Source organism: Macaca mulatta, chromosome 9 (genome assembly GCF_049350105.2).
Source record: "Macaca mulatta isolate MMU2019108-1 chromosome 9, T2T-MMU8v2.0, whole genome shotgun sequence".
Lineage (NCBI taxonomy): Eukaryota > Metazoa > Chordata > Mammalia > Primates > Cercopithecidae > Macaca > Macaca mulatta.
In genome coordinates this window covers 139,205,626-139,232,417 of record NC_133414.1, presented here as the reverse complement: position 1 = coordinate 139,232,417, position 26,792 = coordinate 139,205,626, and the positions used below count along the sequence as shown (strand labels likewise).

General features: G+C 44.7%; 2 protein-coding genes across 6 annotated transcripts in view; one reads left to right on the top strand and one right to left on the bottom strand.

Moving 5' to 3' along the window:
* DOCK1 (dedicator of cytokinesis 1) overlaps nt 1-26,792 on the bottom strand; it is a 549,533-nt gene that overhangs the window by 272,593 nt on the left and 250,148 nt on the right. The window lies entirely within an intron of this gene.
* INSYN2A (inhibitory synaptic factor 2A) overlaps nt 1-26,792 on the top strand; it is a 61,020-nt gene that overhangs the window by 14,500 nt on the left and 19,728 nt on the right. For 2 of the 3 annotated variants that reach the window (XM_028853307.2, XM_015148446.3), the window contains exon 2: nt 5,122-6,310. In XM_028853307.2, coding sequence (XP_028709140.2) covers nt 5,127-6,310 — 1,184 coding nt within the window. In that variant the 5' untranslated portion in view covers nt 5,122-5,126. 3 annotated transcript variants of the gene reach the window in all.

Sequence of the window (26,792 nt, the reverse complement as noted above, 5' to 3'; positions counted from 1 at the left end):
GTCTCAGTCAGACTGGCAGCTGATTGCATCCTCCCCTGCAAATCCCATCACAGGGTCAAACTGCAAACCTGCAAATCTGCACGGACATTTTAAGAATGGACAGAATCCAATGGAGAGTTTGTCTTGTCAGCTGATGGAACCCCACAAAGTTGCCTTCAGACTATTGAATCCGTTTTATTTCTAATTAAAACAGATGCTGACTTCCTTCCTTACAGTGTGTTTGCTCAAATATTGACGTATCTTCTGCTAAACACTTAACTATACATAGCTAAATACATACGCAGGCACGTATATACCTATGCATATATACACACATACACACACTTGAAATTCATTTTCGTTCTTTATCGGGGCTCCCTCAAAACAATCAAAGATGACCTTTGGCAAATGACTTATACCCCCATCTCATCATTTCTGGGTTTTTCTTATTCTGATACGAGTGGTTATACCTTCCAGAGGCCTGCTTCAGGTGTGGATTGGATTTTACCTTGTGTTATTTCCATGGGCAAAACCAGAATGACGCTGTACCTCCCTCCATTCTCCCCAAATTGGAAAACAGAAGGAAAAATAAATCTCTCCGAATGTGTTCTCTTAATACCACAACGATGACCGTTTTTGTTCATTTTTTTCCAGTATAATTTGTAGACTGCTTTGTTTCACCTAACATTATTTCGTAAGTGTTTTTCTATGATACTAAATAATCTCTATAATTATCCTTTTAATGGCCACCCAGAGTGAATGTAAACCATAATTTACTTAACTGTTTACCTATTGTTAGCCATTTAGTTGCCTCCATTTTTCACTTATTTAACTTGGAATGCACATTTTCATATCAGCCATTAATTTAAAGCAGCATGCGGAGATGGCTCTCCATCACTAATCTAAAAATGCAGGGTTTATATATTTACAACTCACATTTGATTATGAAATTTAATTTGAGGGTAATTAAGACATTTATATTCCAAACAGCTCCTCGACATCTAGCTCTCTCGAGCCAAACAGGCACAACCATGACTAGCCATTTTCACCTCAAGACAGCACAGTCCAATGAGTTCTAAAACACAATTTTCTTATGAAAAATAAACTTTATGAACTCCTACTGCTTTAGAGCCAAGAGATTACCTCCCTGAACCAGAGTCCGTGGTTCTCTAGGGTGACCCAGCCGAGGCAAGCCATCGTGAAGAATGCTATTGTGGCTTCATGCTCAGTCCAGAATTCAAGGCAACCCTCGCTCAGTGCTCCCACACCTGCTGTGTTACTGGAACTACCTGGATGTCCTTGCCTAACCGGCACCCAGATACACTGTGGGAACAAGATAAGGACATTGCTCAGATGAGTTTCAGTTGTTTGATGCTTTTAAAGTTTATCATGGATCACTTCAAGTTACAGAGTTTCTTGAGCAAGAGTAGTGGGTTAGGGCATGTGATTCAAACGGATTCAGCCGTTTCAATGGGTGTGGCCTACTAGTCATGCGACTCTGAGCAAGATGCAAAAAAACAAAACAAAACAAAATCATGTGCCTCAGTTTCTCAATCTGCAGTATGAGGATATGAATAGTGGCTGCCTTGTAAGGATATGATGAGGATCAAATCTAGAAAACGCAACTGCTATGCATAGGGGAATGCTGACATTTGATTAGCACATAGGAGCACTTAACTGCATGCTTACTGAATGTTAACGCTACACTGTAACATATGCACATTCACTTGCTGAATAAATGCACGAAGGCATGATGAATGGAGTAGTGTGGGAGAAGGTTCCACTTGTCTCAGGGACAGTCCTCTGTAGAATGCCCCATTTCCTTTCATAACAAAATCATTTTCTTAATGGTAATCACTGTAAGCCTTACCCTCCACCCCCAATAAAGAGCAAATGAACACCCTGAAAAGATGTGGCCACCTTAGTAATTCTTAATGTCCAGAAATTCAGTTTTAAAGCTTTAGAAAATGTCATCCAGCCATCAGAAAGAACTCATAGCCTCATTTGAAGCCAAAATAAACCAGCCGCAAAAATTCCTTGGTGTTTTCCCTATCAGGGAATAAGAACAACTCAATTACTATTCCTGTTTTTTTTTTTTTAAGTCAGCAATAACAAAGTAAATGGATTAAAAATCCGAAGTATTACCATCATTTTTTTTTTTTTACTAACAACAAGATGATTTTTATGTACTAGCAACTCTCTATAAAACAGAGAAGAGCTTAGAATTTTTTATTATTATTTGGCCACTGGCAATTAATTCTTCTGATGTGTTGTATTAGTTTGATGGTTGGGTCCAAGACCTAGAATATTTCTTGCCCCAGCCAATGGATGCCAGAAAATTATTTCAGTGCAGTCCCTAGCAAATGGTGATGATGAATAGCATGGCAGGACAAACGTATTCAGACACACATTTTTCAGAGGTAGCAGGGAAAATGCTGAAAAATTACTAGTAAATTGCTTTTTGTAAAAATGCTCTCTCTTTCAAATTTCCCCTAGTATGAAGGTCTTCTGCAGAATGATGGCACAAGACATTCTGACATACCTGGACAACAAAGGCAGTTAAAGAATGAATAGGAGATCAGAGTGAAGGTTAAGATTTAATTTTCTTATTCCACCCCCACTGCCACCCATACTGTCCCCCACACCAAGCTGTCTTGTGTGCATCTGTTTAACCCACTGGGATAAGAATCTCTAAAAGCCACCAATGCTTTCTCCTGAGTAGGCACCCCTTGTCCCTCCTCCCACCTATCATCTAGCCATCCCAAACGGAGTCAAGATATTGGTGCATCTCCAGTCTGTTTCTTGCCTTTTCTCTCTTCTCTAAAACTGCCCAGTTTTTCCAGTTTCAAATTGCAGAAATCTCCAAATATCTCCAGCACCTAGTAAAGTACCAAGGACTTCCTTTGCTGTCTACGCAAGCCTCGCCTTTCAGGACACACGATAGGATAATCGAACAGGAGCCCGAGGCATCCAGAGGTGCAAGGGCTAATACAGTAGTTCTCTGCCAGGCAAGACTCTGCTCCCAGGCTCATTTGGTAATGTCCGGAGACATTTCTAGTTGTCACAGTGGGAGGGAACGGTGCTACTTCTTCAGTGGGGAGAAGCCAGGGACCGCTGACCACCCTGCACTGCACAGGACAGCCCCTCCAAAGCAAATGATCCGTCCTGAAATACCAGTAGTGCCAGGATTTGGAAACTCTGGTCCCATCTAAATCAAATGCTACAGAGATTGTTTTTTTGTTGTTCTTACACATGATTACGTGTTAGTTGTTCATGGCATAATGTTTGAAGAATGTGATTCCTTCACTCTGTCATTCAGTGAACAGCAGTGGAGGCCGGCAAGGTGACAGGACCAGGCTGACCTGAGACACAGAGGTCAGTTTAACAGAGGGTCAGTCATGTCACTTACTTTCAGATGGGGGTTGTGAAGTTGTCTCTTATTCCCCTTTAGGGAATCACCGTGCACCTCGGCCTGTCATGCTAACTCAGTAAGGGCTAAGGATGTGGGGAGGGGTCATGCCTCTGTCTGTTGGACAGCTGGGTCTATGAGGAACAGCATGGATTCAGAGGTCACTAAAGCAGGGTCCTGCTCCTGCCTGCGCTACTTATTTGCTGTGTGACACTGAAAAGTGACACAACATCTCTGAACCCTAGTATCTTCTTTGAAATGGGAAGTGTAGCCTTGACCTTCAGGAACATTTGTAAGCAAGGTATTCTGTATGTGGACGAGCAGAGTATCTGGCTCTCGAACCACCTCACTCCAGAAGCAGTGGCCATGCCGTGCGTGTCATAGTTCTTGCGGCATTTTCCAATGAGTGCTGCCACAGGTCTCTGGGCTGGTTTTTCAGACTCCCCCAGGACAGAACACAAGGTCTGTCAGCAGCCGGGCTGGGGGCAATGTGGACGAAGCCTGTTTTTGTGCAGCTCTCATGGGCCCAGGTCCATGACCTTGCCTCTCTGAGCATTCGGCTCCAGCCACTCGGGCCCTGTACACCCTCCGTGCCTTCCCTTTGACTGTTTTCTTCTCAAACACAAAGGGGTAAAAGGCAAAGCCTCACTCACAAACAACATACTTAACTCTATTTTCTTGCTTTAAGTGCAACCATCAAATAAGTTCTTCCATGTGCAATAAACAGCTGTGAATCTGCCTAATAAAGTGAAGCCATTTTACCCCACTGGTATTCCCCGAGAGGAGTCATTGGCCACCTGCATCTTTTTAGCTGCATTTAATAATTCAGCCCAGGATGAATTTGCATGATTAACATAAAGCCTCATGGTTTTATTTGCTTTCAGAATTTAAGTACTGAAACAACCACCATTGTTTTCATTTTTGGAGGTTGTGATCAAAACACAAAACTTGATTCTAGAATGAATAATTTCTTTTTTTTTTTTTTTTTTAAGAATTATTTTCCAGTACCACTCTCCATGGAATCAAAAGAGTTGCAAACACGGCCTTTGTAGATGCAGGGAAACCCACATTCTTTTTAGGGCTGGTGTTAACCCATGAGAAGCAACCATTCCCTCGACGACTTCTCCTTTATGGTTCCTACCCAGGAGCATGGCCAACTCTCCCACGGAATCCATAATGGCTCACGCAAATAGATTTCTTTCCGTTCCTCCTCGAAGGGCTCTCCACATTTATCTGCTCAAGACGTAGCAGCTCCAGTAAGTCTTTAAAACAGCAGCTCTCCCAGATTCCAGCAATAGATTAATGACGTCATCCTCAAAAAATAGTCAAAACGCAAACCAAATAAGTAGCACTTGGTAAACCATCTGCCTAAGAAGGGGAGTCACGCGTGTGAAAAGATAATTTGCAAAGCAGAAGAGGCAGCATCATTGGGTTTCTTGATGAATGTAGTAAAACAGGTTTGTCTAATGGGGAAGCATGCATTACTATCAAAAGAAAAAGCGAGTGTATCCCACCTGGAAAAGCAAGCAGGTTTTAATATCTGAGAAGCATTTCAAGCTGTGCTGCCAGCGACCCTCAGCCCGTGTGATTTTCCTTAACATAAAGGCCGACCTCACCTGCTTAAACATAATTAGGAAACAGGCAGTCATCGCGGTGGCTAAAAGTTTGTGCGGCCACTGCTTGCGTGTGTATTTCTGTCCCACTGACGCCTCTGTTGCTGTTTCTGAATGCAGGAACCATGGTCAGTAAGGACACCGGCAAATGCATACTCACAACGTCGGAGAGTGAAGTGGAATCCGCCGCCTGTCTGGCCCTGGAGATGAAATACGCCCTGGACCCCAACCGGCAGATTAAAAAACGGAACAAAGCCCTGCAGGTGCGGTTTAAGGATATCTGCGAGGCACAGAATGAGCAGAGGGACACGCAGCTGTCCTCGGGCCAGCTGGGGGAGAAGCGGGAGGCCAAGTCCGTGTCCTGCAGAGCCGCCTACCGCAAATACATGACAGTGCCCGCACGCAGATCCATCCCCAACGTCACCAAGAGCACAGGCGTGCAGACCTCGCCCGACCTTAAGAAGTGTTACCAGACGTTCCCTCTGGACCGCAAAAAGGGGAACCTCAAAAGCCTCCCAGCTGCAGATTCCTTTAAAAGCCAAAACAATGGGTTTCTAACGGATGCTAAAGAGAAGAACGAGGCTGGACTCATGGAGGCGGCCCGGCCGTGTGGCGCAGGGCGGGTGTACAAGACCACAGCCTTGGTTTTCCATTCTAATGAACACATGAACGCAGCAGACCAGCCTTTGGGGGTCAACTGCGCAGAACCCTGTAAAAGCCCGGAGCTGCTCAGCTATGGAGAAACTGCGCTCCAAAACTCCGCTCGGCCCCCCTCCGAAGAGCCCGATTACCAGCTGCTCGGGAGGGCCAAGCAGGACCGGGACAGGCCAAACTCCGAGGAGCCCGCTCCACCTGCCCTCGGGAGGGTGTTTAAAACAGAGGTTGCCACCGTTTACGCACCTGCCCTCAGTGCCAGGGCCCCCGAGCCTGGTTTGTCAAACTCTGCGGCCGCCAGCCAGTGGTCACTCTGCCCAGCAGACGAGGAGCGGAGGAGAGCCACACATCTCAATGGGCTCCAGGCGCCCTCGGAAACTGCCCTGGCCTGCTCACCCCCGATGCAGTGCCTGTCCCCTGAATGTAGTGAGCAGCCCTCGCAGACTCACACCCCGCCGGGGCTGGGGAACCAGCCTAGTCCCACAGCGGTTGCTGCAGGTGAAGAATGCCAACAAATCGTGCCTCATACAGAAGTGGTCGACCTCAAAGCACAACTTCAGATGATGGAGAACTTGATCAGTTCAAGCCAAGAAACCATCAAAGTGCTCTTGGGGGTCATTCAGGAGTTGGAAAAAGGAGAGGCCCATCGGGAAGGGTATGTATGTTCACCCATGTCTTAGGAAGCTATGCAGGCCCATCACCACAGGGTCCATCTGTAGCCCCAAACCCAAGTCCGTAACGAGACTAACGCCAGCATTTCTGTGAACAGGTCATAGTCTAAGGGTGTGGTGAGCTCCAAGGGGTCACAGATTATTGTATGATACTAGACTTCACTGCATCCTGCACGATACTCTTTCTGATTAATGTTCATCTTTCTGGCCTTGAATTCAAACCATACCTATGCTTAGAATGAATTGCTAGCCATTTCTTTTTATTCTGCTAGGGCTAAAGGTTTGTGATATTGATAATGTATAATAGCATATGCCAGTCCAAAATATCCATTCTAAATAAGAATAGAATCATATTAGGAAGAGAAGAAGCCATAGGCCTCTTAGGAATCATATTAGGAAGAGAAAGGAAATTTCATGTGACATTTGGAAAAGTAAATGCTGACTTGCTTATAATAAATAATTGAAATAATATTGGTATTCAGGACTGTACAAGGCTTTACATAGTAGACACTGTATTTTTCATTCTGTACCTGGAACTCAAGCAATGGGCATCGTGAGGCCAGTCCTGACTGTATATGGTTAGGAGACAGATGCCCTTCCCCACGGGCTGCCCTCCGTGTCTGGCGGGGCTGCAGAGAGAATGAGACCAGCTTCATGGCCGATACTTTGTTGCGTTGATAAGACCCTGTTGCACTTCATCTTTTGAAGTTTAAACTGTGCAGCAGCGTCTTTAAAAACAAATGACCTAAAGGTGGGGCTTTGGTTCTTGAGCTCCCCAGTGCAGAAGGCTCCTGTAGGCTGCCATGTGCTCAACTGATACAAAGTAGCCTGTTCTACTCTGTGTTCGGGGTTATCCGACTTTGCCTGGATTGCTGAGACCTCTCTTGCCCATTACCCCTTGAAAGTGTCTGTGTTCCTGCCAGCCTGTGTCCTGCAGGTGACATCGGAGGCAGCGTGCTGTTGCCTTATGTGGTGTGCACCCTTCACTCTGTGAGCCCTGAGCCCTGGGTTTAGCAAGCTAGAAGCCAGCCTGAAATAAGCCAAGTAATGTATTTTCAGGACAGAAAACCACCTGGGCACAAAGTTGCCTTAAGAGGATTGCTGTGGCTGAGTGAGACAGTTGTTTGCTGACTGCAAAGAACGGGGAGGAAACCCGTCCTGCCTTCAGGTGGAGGCTGAGGTAAAAGGCCCAGCTCCAGCAACGGAGAGCCTGGGGCAGGTTCTGCCCTTGGCTCTGGCTGCTCCAGCTTGGCGCAGGAGGCCTGTCTACAACTTGATGCTCTTAAGCAAAAAGAAGTGCCAGCCAAATGTACAAAAATCTTAACCGTAGATTCATAGGTAATCTAACACCATGTAATATTTCCAAAAGGCCTTGTTCCATCTTGGGTTTACATCTCCATTTTCATCCCATTTTAATCAGTACAGATCCAAAAGCAACACTCCTCGGGGGTGGGGTGAGGGATATCAGTGATTTACTGATCAGTAGTCCACATTCCTGCAAAAAAAGTTAAAGCTCAAACAGTGACCCAGTCACTGACATTGATATAGATGGTAGTGAATTAAACCAGACAGCAAAAGAGAAAGATGCCAACATCACCAGTTGGGAAATAAAGTTCACCAAATGGTGTAAAATGAAATATGTACACTAATGTGCATACTCACAGGGGCGTGTGCCCGAATAAGAACCTGAGAAGGCTGAACACGCACGAGAAAGGAAAACCGTACGATACATGGGAGCTCCTTCTTACACTGCTCTTAGAACAAGTATGGAAGATTGCTTTAAATAAGATCCTCAGGGTTCTCTGAGATGCCATCCATCTGGCAGTGTGGTTCTAAGTTTACTAAGACATGTCTGGGTAGGAATCTGGCACTGAGGGCTCGGGCAAGGGCTGTATCTGTCTGTGCCTTCTTTCTTCACCTGTAAGTTGAGATCACTGTCTGTCCTGCAGATGGGATGGAATGACATGGGGTGACCTTCTAATGTGTTCAGCCTAGTGGCAGGTGTGTCTGAATGGGAAGATGTCCGCTAGTGGCATGAGTGTTGGTCTTGCTGGCTAGCAATGCTGGAGCGGGGGGTCTGGGGAGGACTTAGTGGTCTTGTGGGCATCCAGTGTTATGAATGCATCCTCTCCATGCCCGGCACAGAGGCTGCCACACAAGACTGTCGCTGAAACTCTGGAGCTGCTCTGTCCAATACAGTGGCCACTAGCTGCACGTGGCTATTGAAATTCAAACTCAAATTAATGACAATTGAAAATTCACAGTCACAGCAGTCACGTTTCAAATGCTCAATAGCCACATACATAAGACAGTGCAGCTACGGAACATTTCCATCATCAGGAAATGTCCTTCACTCCGGTATCCCAGAACATGGCACAGTGCCTGGTTCTTAAGCATCTGAGGACTTGGGTACCTTAAATCAAGACAAAGGATGGTTTTACTTTAAAATCAATCCTAGTTCAGTTGCTGCCAGCACAAGCTCACAGTGGAAGGTAGAAAGGCAGGTCTCTGTTGTGTTCCTGGGAACATTCACTTCCTCCTCTCTCTCAGAGCCCTCTGGACTCAGATAACAAAGAATCAAGTGGTTCCAAACTCCAAGGCCACCTTATGGGGCCCCCTCTTGATCCATGCCCCAGGGTCGTTAATTTGGCTGAAATTCAAAGTTCCCACCCTTCTTCTCCATGTCAGAACACAGGAGGGGACTGCAGCCTCAGAGACAGGCAGATAAGATGCAAGCTCATTCTCCATCCCTTCCCAGACCCTGGGTACAGCACAGAGTCCCGGGAGTGACAGCTGTGAGCAGTGGCAGCCAGCACGGGTCTGGGACATCTGGAACAACAGGCTCTGGATGGAAGGGAAGTAGCATCTGCTGATTTCCATGGTGTAAATACTGCTAACGTGGCCAATTTCAATCTCACAAAATCCTAAAAATGTAACACTCTGCCCCACCGAGTACCCAACAAATCCCTTGAAGGGCAAGTTCTAGGACTTTAGAACGAGGGGTTCACAGGGCTTACTTTATGTACCAGGTCTGAACTGGGGAGTAGGTATTCTAGTTGCACCTCATGGTTTAAAAAAAAAACCAAAACCAAAACCAAAAAGAAAACAGGAAAATGCACTCTGCTGTGTGTACCTTGATACATAGTTATTATATGATAGGACAATGAACTGAATGACCAAGCTAAAATATCAATGGAGGCCAGGCACGGTGGATCACGCCTGTAATCCCAGCACTTTGGGAGGCCGGGGCGAGTGGATCACTTGAGGTCAGGAGTTTGAGACCAGTCTGGCCAATACGGTGAAACCCCATCCCTACTAAAAAATACAAACATTAGCCGGGCGTGGTGGCAGGCACCTGTAATCTTAGCTCCTCCAGAGGCTGAGGCAGGAGAATTGCTTGAACTCGGGAGGTGGAGGTTGCAGTGGGCCAAGATCACGCCACTGCACTCCAGCCTGGGCAACAGAGCAAGACTTCATCTCAAAAACATAAAAATCAAAATCAATGAAATTTTTCTTGGAAAACATGCTAAGGCCTACAAATTAGGAGCTGGAGAACACTCTGAAACTGGGGAAAGTCAGTTCCTCTCCCGACTTACCACCCCAATAAAGCAAACAGGGGCTTCCAATAGAATTTCATCTGCATTCAGAAGAGTCAGTCCTAGTGAGGGCAGGCACCTCGGAGCCCATGACTTTGAATGCAAGTGACAAATCTTGCCCCCACATTTCCATACGGTGCTTCAGGATTGACGACCTGGCCCAAAGGGGCCATGGGCCTGTTCCTTGGGAAGCCAGTATTCTTTGAATCCTGCTGATGGCCCTGGGCAATGTATGTTTCTTAGAACATGTTTATCGTAAAATCTCTTTAATAGGACTTCTTTTCACTATTGAGTTTGTCAGGCAAATGCTTCCCTGTAGTTTTTAACCTGTGCAGGAATTTCTGTGTCACTGGCTACAACCACTTTCAGTAGCTTCCAAATTATTTTTCATAAGAGACTCTCATTATTTTCATTTGCTTATGTAGATTTCCAAAAGGCTTCGGCAAAGAATGTTTATGGCAGAGACAGGTTAACCTCTGTGAGCTTCAGTTTTGTCTGAAATCAACTAGGGGTGGTGAAATACAGTATCTACAAAGCTCCCATCTACAGCCAGCACACAGTTGGCGCTGAATAAAGGACATATCCTTTACGAGCATTTCAGTGGGATGAATTCTGCAAGTAGGTTAGATGTGCAAAAAGTATGCAAAATCATGCCTTTTAGTTCCTTGTAAAACACTGGGGCAATTCACTAAAATCACTCTGCTTTATGCAGTGCGGGCTTGCATGAATGCCAAGAATTATCCTGCTTATTTCAGAGCTCTTAGTATTATGCTTGTGTCTTCCGGGGAAGTTCAGGGTCACACAGGCTACCAAAATAAGTCACTAATGGGAGTCATTGAAGGCTAAGAACAAGGCAAATGGGGCAGTGAATTTAAAAAACCCAATCAATTATTAGAACAGTAGGAATCCCCTGTAGCAGCTATGGGATTCCTGGGCAGGAGATCCTCAGACGAGTGGGGTGTAGGTCTTGGTGGCTCGTTGGGTAAACTCACCAGCAACTATGGTGTGGCAACCCTGACAGCACTCTTTGCCTCTTAGATTTCCTATGCCAAACATTTAGTGTCTTGAAGTGTCCATTGGCTGGCGACAGCCTAGTGATACTCTGCTGTTTGGAGAAGACCAGAAATGATCGTGAGAATATTTATTTGAGGATATCAAGCACATGATCAGGATCTGTCACTGCCCAGAGTGAAGCAGATTCTTCTACGGGCCAGGCCTCCCTCAGCATTTGCTGGGTGTTATCTGCAGGCTTGGGGTAGCGGGAGAGAGCAAGAGGACCCAGGCCCTTAAACATGACCAGCAGGTAGTGATGAGACCCTGAGGCTTCAGGCTTTGTGACTTTACTAATTCAGAGCAAAGGGAAAAGGATGATTAAGAAAAGAAAATCCCAAGTAACACACCAACCCAAAGAGTCTAGTACCTTGCAGGAAGGGTGGCAAACCCAGTCATTTACCACCTCCCATCATCCCTGCCACCCCATCGCGGGGTCAGTTCCCTGACAGTAGGGGTCCTGTTCATCCTCATTGAGAAAGGGTGGTTTCTTGGTGTGAGGCCCAGCTCTCCCAAGTCTCAAGCACATGGAGGTAAAAAAAAGAAGCTAAAGGAACCCCCTGAGTTCGGGGGCTTTGTGAGGGTGCCGTTCACAGTGATGTTTAAGACAAGGGAGCAAGGAAGAAAGATCTGAGGGATGGAAAGAGTTAATACAAACGAAGCGTGGTATCCTGTATCAAGGTTTCCTTAACTTTACCAAAAAAAAAAAAAAAAAAAAAAAAGAATAGCCAACAAGTAATGAAAGGTCATGTGAAAGGTCATGTGCACATACACATACTTAAGAAGTAAGAACTTAGTTTCATGGACAACTGTGTTTATTGCTAGGTCTCAGGTCAGTTCCTATATGGCAGAGGTCAGCAAACTTTTCTGCAGAGGGCCAAATAGTAAATACATATTGAGAGCCAGTCTGTGTCACAATGATTCAACTCTGCCATTGTATCCTGAAAGCACCCACAGACAATCTGTATGAATGGCATACTTGTGTTCTTTATTTACAAAAACAGGTGGTAGCCAGATTTGGGCCACAGACCATAATTTATGGACTTCCATTATATGGTTTGTAAATACAGTGACCACATTCATACAGCTAAAAATGTTCAGGCCAGAATATGGGTGCAGGCAATCCAACGTGTGTGACTGCCAAGCACACATGCCCATCATTCATTCACACATTTAGATTTCTGCCACTCATCACCGAAGTGATGGATACTGTGCCAGGCAATGAGGGGATGTGAGAGTCAAAGGAATTAGGGCCCAGCCTTTGAGGGGTTCACAGTTCATCGGCATTCAGACTGTTCAAATATACACTTAATTGCTCATCAGCCCACACAACCTGGGGTCCTGCTTTGGAACTCTGTGTGTGTATGATACACATATACCTAATATGTATGGATAATGTATATGACAGCATCTCTTGGAAACATGAAAAAGGTCTCATTCTCCCAGCAGCAGGAAGAAAAAGCCATCACAGAACATGTTTGTGTGACGTGACTTGCGTTAACCTAGATATTGATGCTAGATGGGTAGAAATGATATACTTGCTGTATCTTATGTCCTCATATTGACAAGTCACTCAGAATCAGGCATTCTTCAGAGAGACCTGTCAGAGGATAGGAAATCTCTGAATTTGCTCTAATTACCAATGCCCAAACAGAATAAACACTGCATCACAATTACAGAGGAAGCATAAGGGGACTATTTAAGTCACAGAGCTGAAAGAACCCACATGGAAGACTGTGCACCGCTGCAGCAGCTGTGCATAAACGCTGAGGAATCGCGAAGGTATGGGCTTAGAGTCCGATTTCCCAGCTTCCCAGGTTCCCCCCCTCCAAGAGCCAAGGGGAAAGCTGGGCACAGTGAGGCGATCCCATCCCAATTTGGCTGTGCACTCTCTAGCAGGATGATTAGGTTGTTCTTGCCAAAACCTACCCACTTAATAGAGATCAAAGTCTTCCACCTGGTTAGCTGGGAATGGCCCAATTTTGAGGAGAGGAGGTGGGTGGCATTAGACGGTCTCTCAACAGCCGCTGCAGTCCTGAAAACGATCTTGTGGCTCTTCTCTGGAATGCCGAGTGCCGTGTTCCCTGGCTCTGGCCAGACGCATCACAGAAAAGCAGCTCATTGTGAGCAGCAGAGAGAAAGCAGCACTGAGCCGAGATCAGAAGCAAAAAGGCTGTTGCTGCCAAAGGCTCTCCTGTGCCTTAGCACTCCCTATTTGAATGGCATGGAGATGTCAGCACTTCAATTGCTAATATTTTTGATAAATCAGTTTCGATGTCTCTCTCCACATTTATCATAACCCAAAATATTTTAAATCATTCCAGCCAGCTGGCTGAGGTCAACCTCCCATGCACTTGCTTCTTCCATTTTTCCAGAGTGAGATTCAGGAGACGGGTAGGGTGGGGTGACCGGGCTCTCCACTCTGCAGGTCCCGAGATGCTGACCTTCCCTCCCCTGACCTGCGTGTGCAGGCTTATTAACCCCTCTGGACCTCAGCTTTTCTCTGTAACAGACAGCTGAGAATACCTGCCTCCTGGGCTTCTCTTGGAGATGAAATGAATTATGGACAAAGAGGGTCTCAGTCCTCAGACTATGTTTGCGCTCAGTAAGTTACTCCCTTCGGGGATACTTTGCTACTGGGAAGCAACCTTCCAAGTGCTAAGATTCAGGGAGGTGAAGCCAGGGGATGAGCTTGAACACAGGAAGAGATTTTCTTGCTTTATTTTACAGCATGGTTTATTTTGGGGATGGGAGGTGGTGGTGAGGATCACTAAAGGGAGACATCAAGCTTTGTCTTGGTGGTTTCCAGAGCAAAGGACAGGACCAGTTCATTTGGTGTCACGGGCAAGGGAGCTGATGTAGAGTCAGGAGACCTGGATTTTGTTGTAGTTCATCCTGGCCTGGCCTCTGAGCTACATTTTTTGGTATGAAAGGAAGATGGTCCAAATGAGAGGAGGCTCCAGAGGCTCCTTCCTGCTCCAAGAACATATTCTATAGAGGTGTCTGAGAACATCACAGTTTCAGCCACTGCCTTATAATACTCATAAAAGTTTGGGGCGGGGGGACCTCTCTGCAGATCTCCGTCAATAAAAGTGTTCAATGATCCCACCGTTCTGTTTTCTTTTTTCCTGTTGACACTTCATCAATTCCTTGTCTCTCCCAGTACTACAAACGCTAGAATTGGTCTCTGTCCTTCAGGGTTGCAATCCTTTGAATTGTTTTCAGGGAAGCCATTTTCTTTTCTTTTTCTGTTGAAACTAATGGCTTTTATTTATTTGCAATAGAATATTCGAGTTGGAAACCCCAAATATAAGTTATCATTTCTTGGAGATTTTGAAATGGGAAGCACATTTCATATTCTTTCTATCATTTTCTTCATTTAGTTCACAGGGTCACAGCAAGCCTTTTTTATAGCTTATATTTGTATAACTTTGTAAACAATACTTTTAAGTTCTTAAAAAAATAATAAGGCTTTCCATCTCTAATATGAAAAATAAAGCAAAATATATTTGTAAGAATATAAAACACATTTCGAATTCTTGCTTTGGGCTTCATGTAGGTATCACACATACTTGAAAATGTAATTTAAATAATCTTCCTGTGCAGAATGCCAAAATAGATTTCAAATACCTCCTCAGCCTTTTAAGTTGGTAGGTGAATAAAAGCCCCGCCACTGAGCCACTAGGCAATCCAGACAGCCCATTTGCAGATAAAATGAGCAATTCAAGGCATGGCATGAACATTTATGAAATTTATGGATTTGTGTCCCAGAATTTGGATTTTAAAAAAAATGAAATGCAAGTTCCAATTTTCAAATAATTTAAAAAACTCCATGCAATTCCTGCTAAGCTATGCAAAAATGGTTTGAGTTCTGTTTCCCACCAGAGCTGAGGGAGAGTTCCAGTGAAATGAGAATCCCCACACAGAGTACCTACAGAGGCCACCAGTGAAACGAGAACCCCACACAGAGTACCTACAGAGGCCACCAGTGAAACGAGAATCCCACACAGAGTACCTACAGAGGCCACCAGTGAAACGAGAACCCCACACCGAGTACCTACAGAGGCCACCAGTGAAACGAGAATCCCCACACAGAGTACCTACAGAGGCCACCAGTGAAAGGAGAATCCCCCACACAGAGTACCTACAGAGGCCACCAGTGAAAGGAGAATCCCCACACAGAGTACCTACAGAGGCCACCAGTGAAACGAGAATCCCCACACAGAGTACCTACAGAGGCCACCAGTGAAACGAGAATCCCCACACAGAGTACCTACAGAGGCCACCAGTGAAACGAGAATCCCCACACAGAGTACCTACAGAGGCCACCAGTGAAACGAGAATCCCCACACCGAGTACCTACAGAGGCCACCAGTGAAACGAGAATCCCCACACAGAGTACCTACAGAGGCCACCAGTGAAACGAGAATCCCCACACAGAGTACCTACAGAGGCCACCAGTGAAACGAGAATCCCCACACCGAGTACCTACAGAGGCCACCTGCTCTGAGCACCTACAATGTGCCAGCCATTCAGTATTATCTTCTTTAATCCTTAAAATAACAACCAAGGTGGGAATGCCCTCCATGAGGAAGCTGCAGCTTGGATATGCTCAGTACCTTCTCCAAAGTCAAAAAGCTGATGAGACATGTTAATGCCAGAATTCACATCTGGGCTGTCAGACCAGACCACTCATCTTCTCTCTCCCCTGAAAATGGGGAACCTAACATGAACTAATGAAAATGCAGGCATTTTTAAAGTTTTTTTTAACTTTTTTGCTAATCCAAGTGTGGGTTTTCCCTTTTACTTGAAAAGGCTACAGAAGCTCCTATCCCCCAGGCCCGGTAGGGTTCATGCCAATTCATCTTCTGGTGAAAGCATCTTTCCGGTGCTGGAGACAGCAGAGACCACCCCCCCTCCCCACCCCATTGAAGAGGTCCCATAAAGTGTATTGGGAAGGATCTGTTGTAATCATTAACAGAAATCCTCTCTGTGAGGTCATTTCAGACAAATCAAGGCCATTGATCTTTTAAGTGCAGGGATGTGGGTGCCAGGATGCAACATCTCTCCTTGAGGAACCTGCCTGGGAACCCAGTTCATTAGGCCATTTGTTTTTTGTTTGTTTGTTTGTTTTGTTTTTTTTGATGGAGTCTCACTCTGTTGCCCAGGCTGGAGTGCAGTGGCGCGATCTCAGCTCACTGCAAGCTCCGCCTCCCAGGTTCATGCCATTCTCCTGCCTCAGCCTCCCGAGTAGCTGGGACTACAGGCGCCAGCCATCATGCCCGGCTAATTTTTTGTATTTTTTGTAGAGACGGGGTTTCACCGTGTTAGCCAAGAAGGTCTCTATCTCCTGACCTCGTGATCCGCCCACCTCGGCCTCCCAAAGTGCTGGGATTACAGGCATGAGCCACCGCGCCCGGCCCATTAGGCCATTTGTAATATGAGTGGCCCTTCAGAGGACCGTGACATGCCTGTCTGGCTCCTCCTTCTTCATATTGATGTCCACATCCACGTGAACAACAAACATTTGATACTGCATTGTTTGCACTGCAATATAAAAATAAACCTTAAAGATAGGCTGGAAAGAACATTCATGAAAATTGAGATCCTGGAGGAAAAAAATGATCTAAAAATGAGCATCCTTTAACCAATAAGGTAGTAAAGTTTTCTCTCTCAGTATCTCATTGGTTACAGCACTAGGGCTATCCCCCTAGAAAAGTCTCATAATTGGACATCAAGAATTTTATAAATGATCACACCAAACTTTAAAGACTTTAGTCTTTGGCAACAAGAGCTCTCTGCCACATTTGTTTAAAAAGCAAATGCAAGGTCAGGCTTTTGAAACAAAGCACTAAAGCTCCAAGACGTATAAGTTCTCATTAAAAATTGTTAACTAAGCTTGATCTAAAAACACACATCAAAAGAAATTAAAGATAAAAGACTCTGTGGATATTTACCATCAGAACCACTGGCAAATAGACAACATTAATGCTTTCAAATTCGAACCTCTGTGACAGTACAAGAGCTGAAGAAATATGGGAGTCCAGAAGGAAAATCTGGTTTAATACAGTATGCTCACATTCTTATTTTCATTCTAGTTTGGTAGCCAGTGCCGCCAAAATTAATTTTCATTAATTTTCAATAAATTATAGCTTAAGCTTTATCTCTCCTCCAGGAAAATAAGTTAATCAACTCGGCCTCAGCTGGAAAAAGTTGTTTTCCTTATTAATAGCTGCTCTTGGTGCCTTCTGGGCCAAGTGACTTGTGTGTATCACTGTCATCATTTTGCAACTTAGCATCTCCCTGACTGCATGAAGGAAGGAAGGAAAACTTAAGCTTTGCCCTGTTTATAATATAGCCAGGCAGTCCACACACAAAATAATAATTACTAGCTTTCCTGATGTTTATGTTATGATTTTATGTTATGAAAATATGATTAAAAGTCACTAAAGCTTTTAAAAAAGTCCTGTCTTAATAACAGTGTTCATCTCTGTATCTGTCCCAGTCCAAATCTGCATGTATCCCTGACAATAATAATGTCTATAAAATACGAATGCACTCCATTTTCTTCATCATGCATGATGGCTCTGTGAAAAAGGAAGAATACAAGTTGCTGGGACAGGGCCACAGAGAGGAGCTACAAAAACAAGGAGGCAGGGCCGGGCATGGTGGCTCACGCCTGTAATCCCAACACTCTGGGAGGCCAAGGCGGGCGGATCACCTGAGGTCAGGAGTTTGAGACCAGTCTGGCCAACATGGTGAAACCCCGTGTCTACTTAAAAATACAAAAATTAGTGGGGCGTGGTGGCGGGCGCCTGTAATCTCAGCTGCTCAGGAGGCTGAGGGAAGAGAATCACTTGAACCTGGAAGGTGGAGTTTGCAGTGAACCTAGATCTCAGGCTGCACTCCAGCCTGGGCGACAGAGTATGACTCTGTCTCCAAAACAAACAAACAAAAAACAAGGAGGCGAATGACAGGGGAGACAAAGGGCCGAGGGAGAGAGAGGGGAGAGGGAGCCCGGCTGACCCCTGTGTCCTCTGGGACACGACGCCACACAGGTTGGAATCTCCCTGCTAACTGTGATGCTTTGCCACGATACACCAGTATTGTTACCCTTTAATTCTTGATAATGAAAACAAGCATTAAAAGCTTCCCTAACAGCCAGAGCCTCCCCAGAATTATAGTGTCACCACATCTGGGGAGCTGCAAGGCCAATAAAAGTTAATTTGTCCACACCGTCAAAAGAAAACCACTGAGTTCATTAAGGGTGTTTCTTCCTGGAACACATCCACCAGGACTGCTTCAGGGCAAAAAAAAGCCTTTATTCAGACATGAAGTGGGCCTGGTTTAGGTGCAAGACCAAGCTATTGACTTTCAAAACTGGGTGTTGGTAGCAGAAGACGACTGACCTTTTTCCTACTTGTTTGAGGAAATTTAAAATGGGCTACTATGAGTACTATTTGGACAGATGTATCACAAAACTGTGCAAGTCCTATTTTCCTTTTCAGAAGCAAAAGGGTATATTATCAGTTCACTCAAAAGGGCACTCACATAGATTCCTCATTCATTCACTCATTCATTCACTCAAGCATTATTCAAAAAATATTTCTCGGTCATCTACTCTACTCCTGGCCCTGAGGTGGGCACTGCAAGTTCGCCCGCCAGGAAACAAAAACCTCTGCCCACATCGTGCTGACCTTCTCATGGAGGGAGACAGGGAAAGCGAAATAGCTACAGCTCATGGTATGCTCCATGGCGAGAAGTGTGGTGAAGTCTCAAGCAGGGAGGGAGGGAGAGGTGGGAAGGAAACTGACTTTCACTGGGCATGAAAGGACCGGGCATTGCTGATGCACCTCAGGCCCTGATCTGCAGAAGTCACCAAGCTATCAGCTAGGATTGGGAAAAGGAACAAACAACGTGCTGGGAGTGCGCCAGAGGGTGTGTTGCGCTGCCCGGGAAGGAAGAGAGAAGCCGGGCCAGGACCAAGGATGCGGGTTTGCATGAGGGTTAGAACAGCCCCATGGAAGGAGTGCTACTGTTGAGAGTTATGTGATTTTGCTTCCTTAACCCATCAACGATTCCTTCATTTTGGAAACAAAGGTCTTCTGGATTTTAAGTGTCTGGGGGCAAGACTTGTGTTTTATTCTTCCAAGCAACTGTTCCCCCACAGGCCATGCACAGAGCGGATGCACAGCAAATACCTGATGAACAGGCCTGGGGAGGCCGGTTCGTTATGTTGGCTCATTTGTAGGAAAGTCTGTTAAGGTCTATGACTAGAGCACTAAGTAGAAATAACTAGGCTTGTTAAAAATTATCCTGACATGTTAAAGGAGATCACATGGAGTTTACATGTACAGGTGATCCTTCCAGGGTTTAACATCTCGATTGCTGGCTTTAGGGGAATGGGACGTGTGTGATTCTGAGAACTTTGCCCTACCATGGAAAAAAAGTAAGGTAAAGAGAAATGGGATGAAGACGGACGCACCTCAACTTCTGAATGAGCTGTACTCCAAACATCATTTCTAAGTAATTTGTGTTGAGGTTGCCAGGGTAGCCCTCAAAATCCTTTAATCTATATGGAGATTCAGCATTAGAATGCTGTAAGATCTAACTGTCATGTTCTTAGAGATACATTACTTCCAAGTTCTCACATGGGATTACAAAATAGATCTCCCTTAATCAACTGGGACACAACTGTATGCAAGAAACACTATAGAACATGCATGTTCATATTGAGGGAGATTACACGGGTGTCTGAAAAAGAAGTATTTGCCCTTCCCCAGAAAGACATTCTAGACAAATGGAGAATACTGAGTTAATGGGAACAGCTTTACCACCTGACATACATCTACAGGCGAAAGAGCTGGAGAAAAGAGAAACTAATCATACAATATCAAATCACATTAACGTTCTCGAAACCCATGAGTGGTGGTTATATTAAAGTAACTCTACCACAGACACTGCTGTTCCGTCATCAAAGTCCGAGCAGAAAACATGGGAGACAGTTTTCCAGAGTTTTACTTAACTGTCAGGAAAAAGCTGCTAAGTTTCTCTGGAACAGGGGTCAATCCAACCCCCACAGATCTGAGACAAAGACACCTTTTCAATTATATTTTTCATTTGCTCCTTCATTCATCATTCCATGTATCCACAAACTATCTCCACTGTGACTGGCATGGCAGATATTCATTTGCTGGGTGAACAAAGAAGGATTAGTCTGCCATGACAACATGGCAAGACACGTGTTCTGGCAGAGGACATCGAGCAGAGGCGAGGACGGTGGGGGAGAGCCAGCCAAAGGGTCCGTGAAGAGCAGCTGATGGAGCTGCTCTGGCAGAGCTCTCAGAAGGTGGCAGCCAGGCAGCTGGAGAGGCGTCAACACTCACCCCTGTTCGACATCCCAAAGGCAGGGGAGAAGAGGGGCAGTACTCCTAACAACCTTACCAGTACGGAGGGTCACTGTGAATTTGTGCTCTTCAAATTGCAACTTCAGTTTTTACCACTAACAACTTCCTTTGTCTGCTTGGAGATCCAAGGCCAGCAAGGATCTCAGAACTGCCCAGCTTAACGTTAGCAAGCTGGGTGCTGGCTGACAGATGGCTCCTATCAGCTACTGGGAAAAAGGGAACAGACAAGCCATCACCAAAAGCCAGTACCGCCTTTGACTGATGAAGGGGTGATCTCGGGAGTTGGTTAAGAAAATCGACTTCATATTCTTTTAGCAACCATAAATTAGCTGTTCCCTCAAATTCTAGCATTTAACAGCTCAAATGCTTATGACAGTGTAGTTGCATTTCCATGAGTATATGCTGAAGTCTAAATCCACTTTAGCTGTAAAAAGCTGACATCTGAAATAAGTACACGTCCAGGGCATAATCTGGCAAACTCCTGGTGAGACCTTAGATTCAGGAACAAGCCAAATCTACTGCTCAGAGTGGCTCTGAAACATAGGAGGGATTCACTGAAACCAGCACCTTTACTACTTTTTGAAACATAATTTCTCCCAGCAATAGTAATGGTATCATTTTATGCCTCTAATTAATGTCACTTTGAGACTATTAAGTGACAAAGCCCTTCAAGATGCTGACATAAATGGTGGCTTCGTTATCAAGAAGAGACAGCTAGTGCACAAACCTGGGTAAGAATGCAGAAGAAAAAAACGGTTGTTGCATCCAGTAGGAAAATGGAAAGAACAAGAGAGATCAAACGGGAGAGAATAAATTAACGGCGAAAGAATTTTCTTTGAGAGCAGAGACCATGCCTTTTTTATTTCTGTAACAACCACCATCGACAGCTTAGGTCCATACAGGCAAACCTAGAATACAGCCTCTGAACTAATTCAGTGTGACAACTTCAATACGCTATGTGATGAACGTTTTGAAGACCACACTTAGACGGTCATGCCTTGATTTCAGCATTATCTAACGTGGATAATACTAGGAGATAATACCCTCACATACTGGAAGCTCTGAACTTGCTGAAAATTAACAAGCCATTTAAAAGAGCAGCAAACCAGCAACGGGGCCGCTTGCCCTCCTGTGTACTGTACACTGAATACATCTTCCAAGGAGGAATGCTTGCTGCTGCTTGAACTCTGCAACCGGACCAGGTACACACAAATGCCCCATCCAGTCACCCAGGAATGTGAGAAGAGAACTTTCCATTGAGAATTTAAATCGTATGAAGGAAATAGTGTTGTGGGACTACGGCAGTAAAAGCAGCACATTTAAATCAATCCAATAACCTAATACTAGTACTGTCATTACTCTTAGGTACTGTAAAATTAGTTTCCACTTGCTAACCATTCCTCTACGAGATGCTTGTCACTTTCTCGGTGTTTGCTTCTAATGATAACACAGTGAGACTTTTCTTTTTTTTTTTCTTTCTTGACCTTTTAACCAAACAATTCATGTTTTGTTATGATTGCCTCAGAGTTGTTAGTCCTGCCTCTCAGGCCCCATCTTCAAGGTCTCGGAGACACTGCGCAGCTTGGATGTGGCTGGGAAGAAAGCTTGCAGTGACCTTTCTCTGACATTTCTCAACACCCTTTCCTAACACCCAGGGCCCTGCTGACTTAGATCTCCCTGTGGTGCCGGCATGAAAGAGCAGATGCCGTCCAGCCCTCCCGTGCCCTGCTCCTTGCCGCCCAGGACGTGGCCATGGTGCGGCTCTCAGGCTGACGCCGGCAGACACTGCTTCTCCTTTATCGTTCCTGCAGTGGGGTCACAAAAACTGCAGCACCAGCTCTGCCATGGGCCTGCCCTTCTTAGTTTCTTTTCAAATGTCTATCTGTGATGCCCTTTTTTGCTAATGGTCCATAAAAGGAATAACTGAAAACACGCATACCCCAAATTGTCACCAGTTTTTAAAATAAATATACAAAGGTGCATATATTCCCTCTTTTGCTACTGTCCAAAAAGGAATAACTGAGGACTTGCATGCCCCAAATTGTCACCACTTTTTAAAATACATTTACAAAGGTATGTATGTATGTGTGTGTATTTACAAACAAAAAAAATTCAGGCATGTTATATATTTGTAAGTATACAAGTATATATATGTATTTGTACATTCAGGAATTGCTGATAATAACAGCTGAAGAATTAGAGCCGATTATTATAAAGGTATAAGGTAGCTGGAGAAAGTGGGGAACTGCATGCTGAGCTAAACCTGAGAGGTCCAGGCTATCACAGAGAGGTGGCCCTGAGGTTTCCTTTAAAGGAGGGTGCACTGGCTAGAGCTCCACACTGTGTTCTGTAAGTCAAGTTTATTTTACTTTCTTTAAAGTACAGCGAAGTCCTGTGAAGACAGGTGGTTCACTATGAAATAGAAGTGTAAATGACTCAAAAACTGGACTCCACCAAAACTACCCTGTAAAATTGGCTTGTCCAGATCCCTTCTGTTTTGAACAGAGCATCATCTTCTCTTTCATGCATTGTCGCAGATTCTATGTTCTTAGCTTCCCTATTAACAGTTCGTGTCCAGGCTCCTCTAACAGGCAAGCCCACCTTGACCAAGGAGTGTTCAAAAGGCATCAAGCAAGGGGAGGTCCAGGGTCCCCAGATTGGTCCCTGGGATAAAACTCAGTTCTAGAAGGATGGGAGGCTAGAGGGTCAACAGAACAGAAAACAAAAGCACCAAAAAAAGAGAGCGCCTTGGACTTGTGACACTGTCCCTGGTGCTGAATGCGATGTTTTCCAAGCTATATGCATTGTTAAGTGAATACTTACAACTAACTGCTATGGGACAATAAATAGTGAATGCCACAAAATCCGTATTTACAATGGACATGCTTATCATTAGCACCCAAAGGAGTTCATGTGGGGAGAAAAATGAAGACTAGCACTTTTCACAATTTATATTTGTCAGGGTTTTTTTCCACACTCAGTTGGAATTCTTTAAATAGACAGATGTGTTATTCTGGACTTCGATACAAAAATACAAACATGGATTCTATGACTTGGCTACATTAACATTAACTGAATGCCCAGAAGGTACCAGGTATTGTATCACGCATGGAGTTACAAGCCTGTGTATACTACAGGTTCCTCAAAGCAAAAGGGAAGAGTGCTTTACAAAGGTAGCAATTAATCTGCAAGACAGAAAATTTATAATTTGTGACCCAAATGTTCTTCTACTGCAGCTTTTACATCAATAACCTAAGCTTTCTCCTCTCTAAACTTCTAATTCACAAAAGATTTCCAGCCCTACAGTCACTGGAGAAGTATCTGCTCTAGCAGTTTAAAGTTTTTAGATTGTTCTGCCTTATGGCAATGGCAATATAGAAAGAGAATCATTCAAAGTACTATTTGCTGACATGTTTCCAAGTGGAGAAGGAAAAAATAGGGAAATTCCATAACAGCACTCTGTGTTCCCTGTCCTGTAGAAATAACTTATCTGTTTCATCTCTATTTGGAGAACATATTCAGATGCTGCAGCCCAATTATTAATGTGACCATAAAATTATCAGTGAAGCCAAACCCTACAGCTTGGAAGCTTCAAGGACAATTAGATGGATTATCAAAGCAATAAGCACAATGGATTACATAGTTTTAAGCCCTCTATTGAGAACACTCGTGCTTAATAAAATTTTAGCAGGCATACCCTGATTGACATCAGCTGCTGGCAGCTGCCTGTGAATTAACCACATGACAAGGTCAACACTTTAAAGTTTATTCACAAATTAATCTCCTGCTGACATTCATGGACTCCAAACAATTGATTCCTTTAAACAAAAGGAAGATCCTAAACAAAACTTAAACAATACCTCACCTTCATGGTAATGAAGTCCTAAAAATAATTCTCGCACATGGCAGAAACATACATATATTTAGAAACGGACAGACCACCCATTATGTCTCCAACTAGCTGAAAAAAGGATGACCACAGATACATCTCCAAACAAAGAAAACATAATGACTCCTTTGCTTCTTACCAACAAACATCAGCCAAACCACGCCATTTTCTCAGGAATTGGTGAACTGGGCTGCGTTGTAAATAAAGGAAGCAAGAGAAAGGACATTGAGTGAAAATGATGTTACAGAAGGAGAGGATAGAGAATAAAAGTCAAGAAGTGTTTCCATGTCATTCAACCACCTATAAGAAAACCTCTATAGTGGCTTCCCATTCAATTTAAAATAATGCCCAGAGGGCCTCTCATTTCATACACATGTCCTCATCTCTCACCACTCTCACCTGCCGCATCTGGCCTTTTTCTCTGACTTGCAAAGAGAAGGAGCATCATTTCCACTGCAGGATGTTAACACGGGATGGTCTTTGTGTTTGCAACACCCAACCCTGGATCAACAGATGACTGACTGCTTTTTTATTACCATCCAGGTCTCACTAAAAATGTCACCCCCTTAGAGTTCATTCTAGGCCAGACTGCTTCACAACACTTCCTTAACACTCAGCAGTATCAAAATTATCTAGCTGTTCGCTCATTCATGCATTTATGTTGCCCTTCTGCCACTCCCATGCCACGGTGAGCTTTGTGAGGAAAAGGACTCTATCTTATTTGCAAATGTCTCCTGTAGAGCCAGAAAAATGTTTGACACTTAGTAGGTACTTAATAACTATTTGCTTACTGACGGTAACGGGGACATATGTGCTTTCTACAAAGTGATTGCAGTAGTCTTTTCAGGATGGGCTTCAGAAAAGCAATTTCTTGGGCCAGGCTCGGTGGCTCACACCTGTAATCTCAGCACTTTGGGTGGCCGAGGCAGGAAAATCACTTGAGGTTGGGAGTTCGAGACCAGCCTGACCAAAATGAAGAAACCCTGTCTGTACTAAAAATACAAAATTAGCCGGATATGGTGGCACATGCCTGTAATCCCAGCTAGTCGGGAGGCTGAGGCAGGAGAATCGCTTGAACCCAGATCGTGCCATGGCACTCCAGCCTGGACAACAAGAGCAAAACTTGGTCTCAAAAAAAAAAAAAAAAAAAAAGAAAAAGAAAAAGAAAAGAAAAGCAACTTCTTACTGAAGAACTCCAAGGTCCTGGAAGATTCCTCTTGTACATTTCAGGTGCCTGAAGCCTTTGTCCTCTCATTGTCAGGTCCATTGCCTATCCCAAGCTGCCAATTACATGTGGTGCAGAACACCAGCCCCAGAGTACAAGCAAGGTGACAGGGAGCATGAGAAGCCTGAGGTCTAAGAATAATGAGATCCTGGACCTGAAGTGTGACTGTATTCTCCTCTGTAAGTGAGGCTAGCATAATTAGAAGGCTTAGGGCTCTAATGCAAGTGAGGCACTGGGAAACTTGGACACTGGGCGAGAAAGGAGTATTGATGTTGATGAGGCTTGATAGAGATTTGCCCTGAGGTTTAGGGCAGGAAGGTGCCATAAGCTTAGAATTCACACTTTCCTGTAAGCACAAAAAGAGTGCCTTCAGAAAACTGTTAAATACCCCCGGTTTGGCCCACTGTAAGAACCTAAAATTTGGATATGACTAGCACCTATAGACAAGTATTAGGTACTCTTTCTCCTGACTGTAGGTTTATACCCACCAGCACAACACAATAGTAGAGCAGTACCTCATATGCAACCCAGGCCAACGGTTTAACAACACATTCAGCATGGACCGTGCTAGCACCTGAGCTCAAGGATGGCACTTATTTCACTGTGCAAAATGACCTTGGTCAGCACTGAGCTTAGAGCCAAGCTCCAGTAGAATTAGCTGATGGAAAAAGGCTATAAGTCTATATAGGGCAAGAGAGAAGGGAGAAGAGTGATGTCATGATGTGGAAGAGTCTTGGCATGGGGTGGGCGAGTCTGGAGCCAGGTGGGAAGGTGCAGGAGGAATGCATTCTTGGGCTTGCCATGAGGAGGAAAGGGGTAAGGACTGAAAACTCACCGTGTCTGATGAGGAACAAGGGGAAGGGATAAGACACAGGCTGTTCATCCCCGTCTCCCTTGACAAAGCCAGCGGGAGAATGGAATGGCCTGATGTGGGGTTCCAAAGGCACCCAAAGTGGGAGGGGATGATGAAAAGACAATAGAGACAGCCATACTGTCACTCCAATTCCGGCTGAAATATGATGAATCACAGGAAGTGCTTGGCAACACTTTGGAGCAGAATATGGTCACTTGATCAACGAACTGCACGGAACTGAGAGGTCAGGTCTGAGTTTTGCAAGCCCACTGAGACAATCACGGCATGTAGCAGACAATCCTTTTGTCAAATGTTGATGTAACAGAAAATATAATGAGGAAAACAAGTTATTTTCAATTTAGAACCCATGATGCAGAGAAGTTTACATAGCAAAGGGGATAAAAAATACTGACTAGCAATGTTGACAGAAGACTTTCTGTGCACAC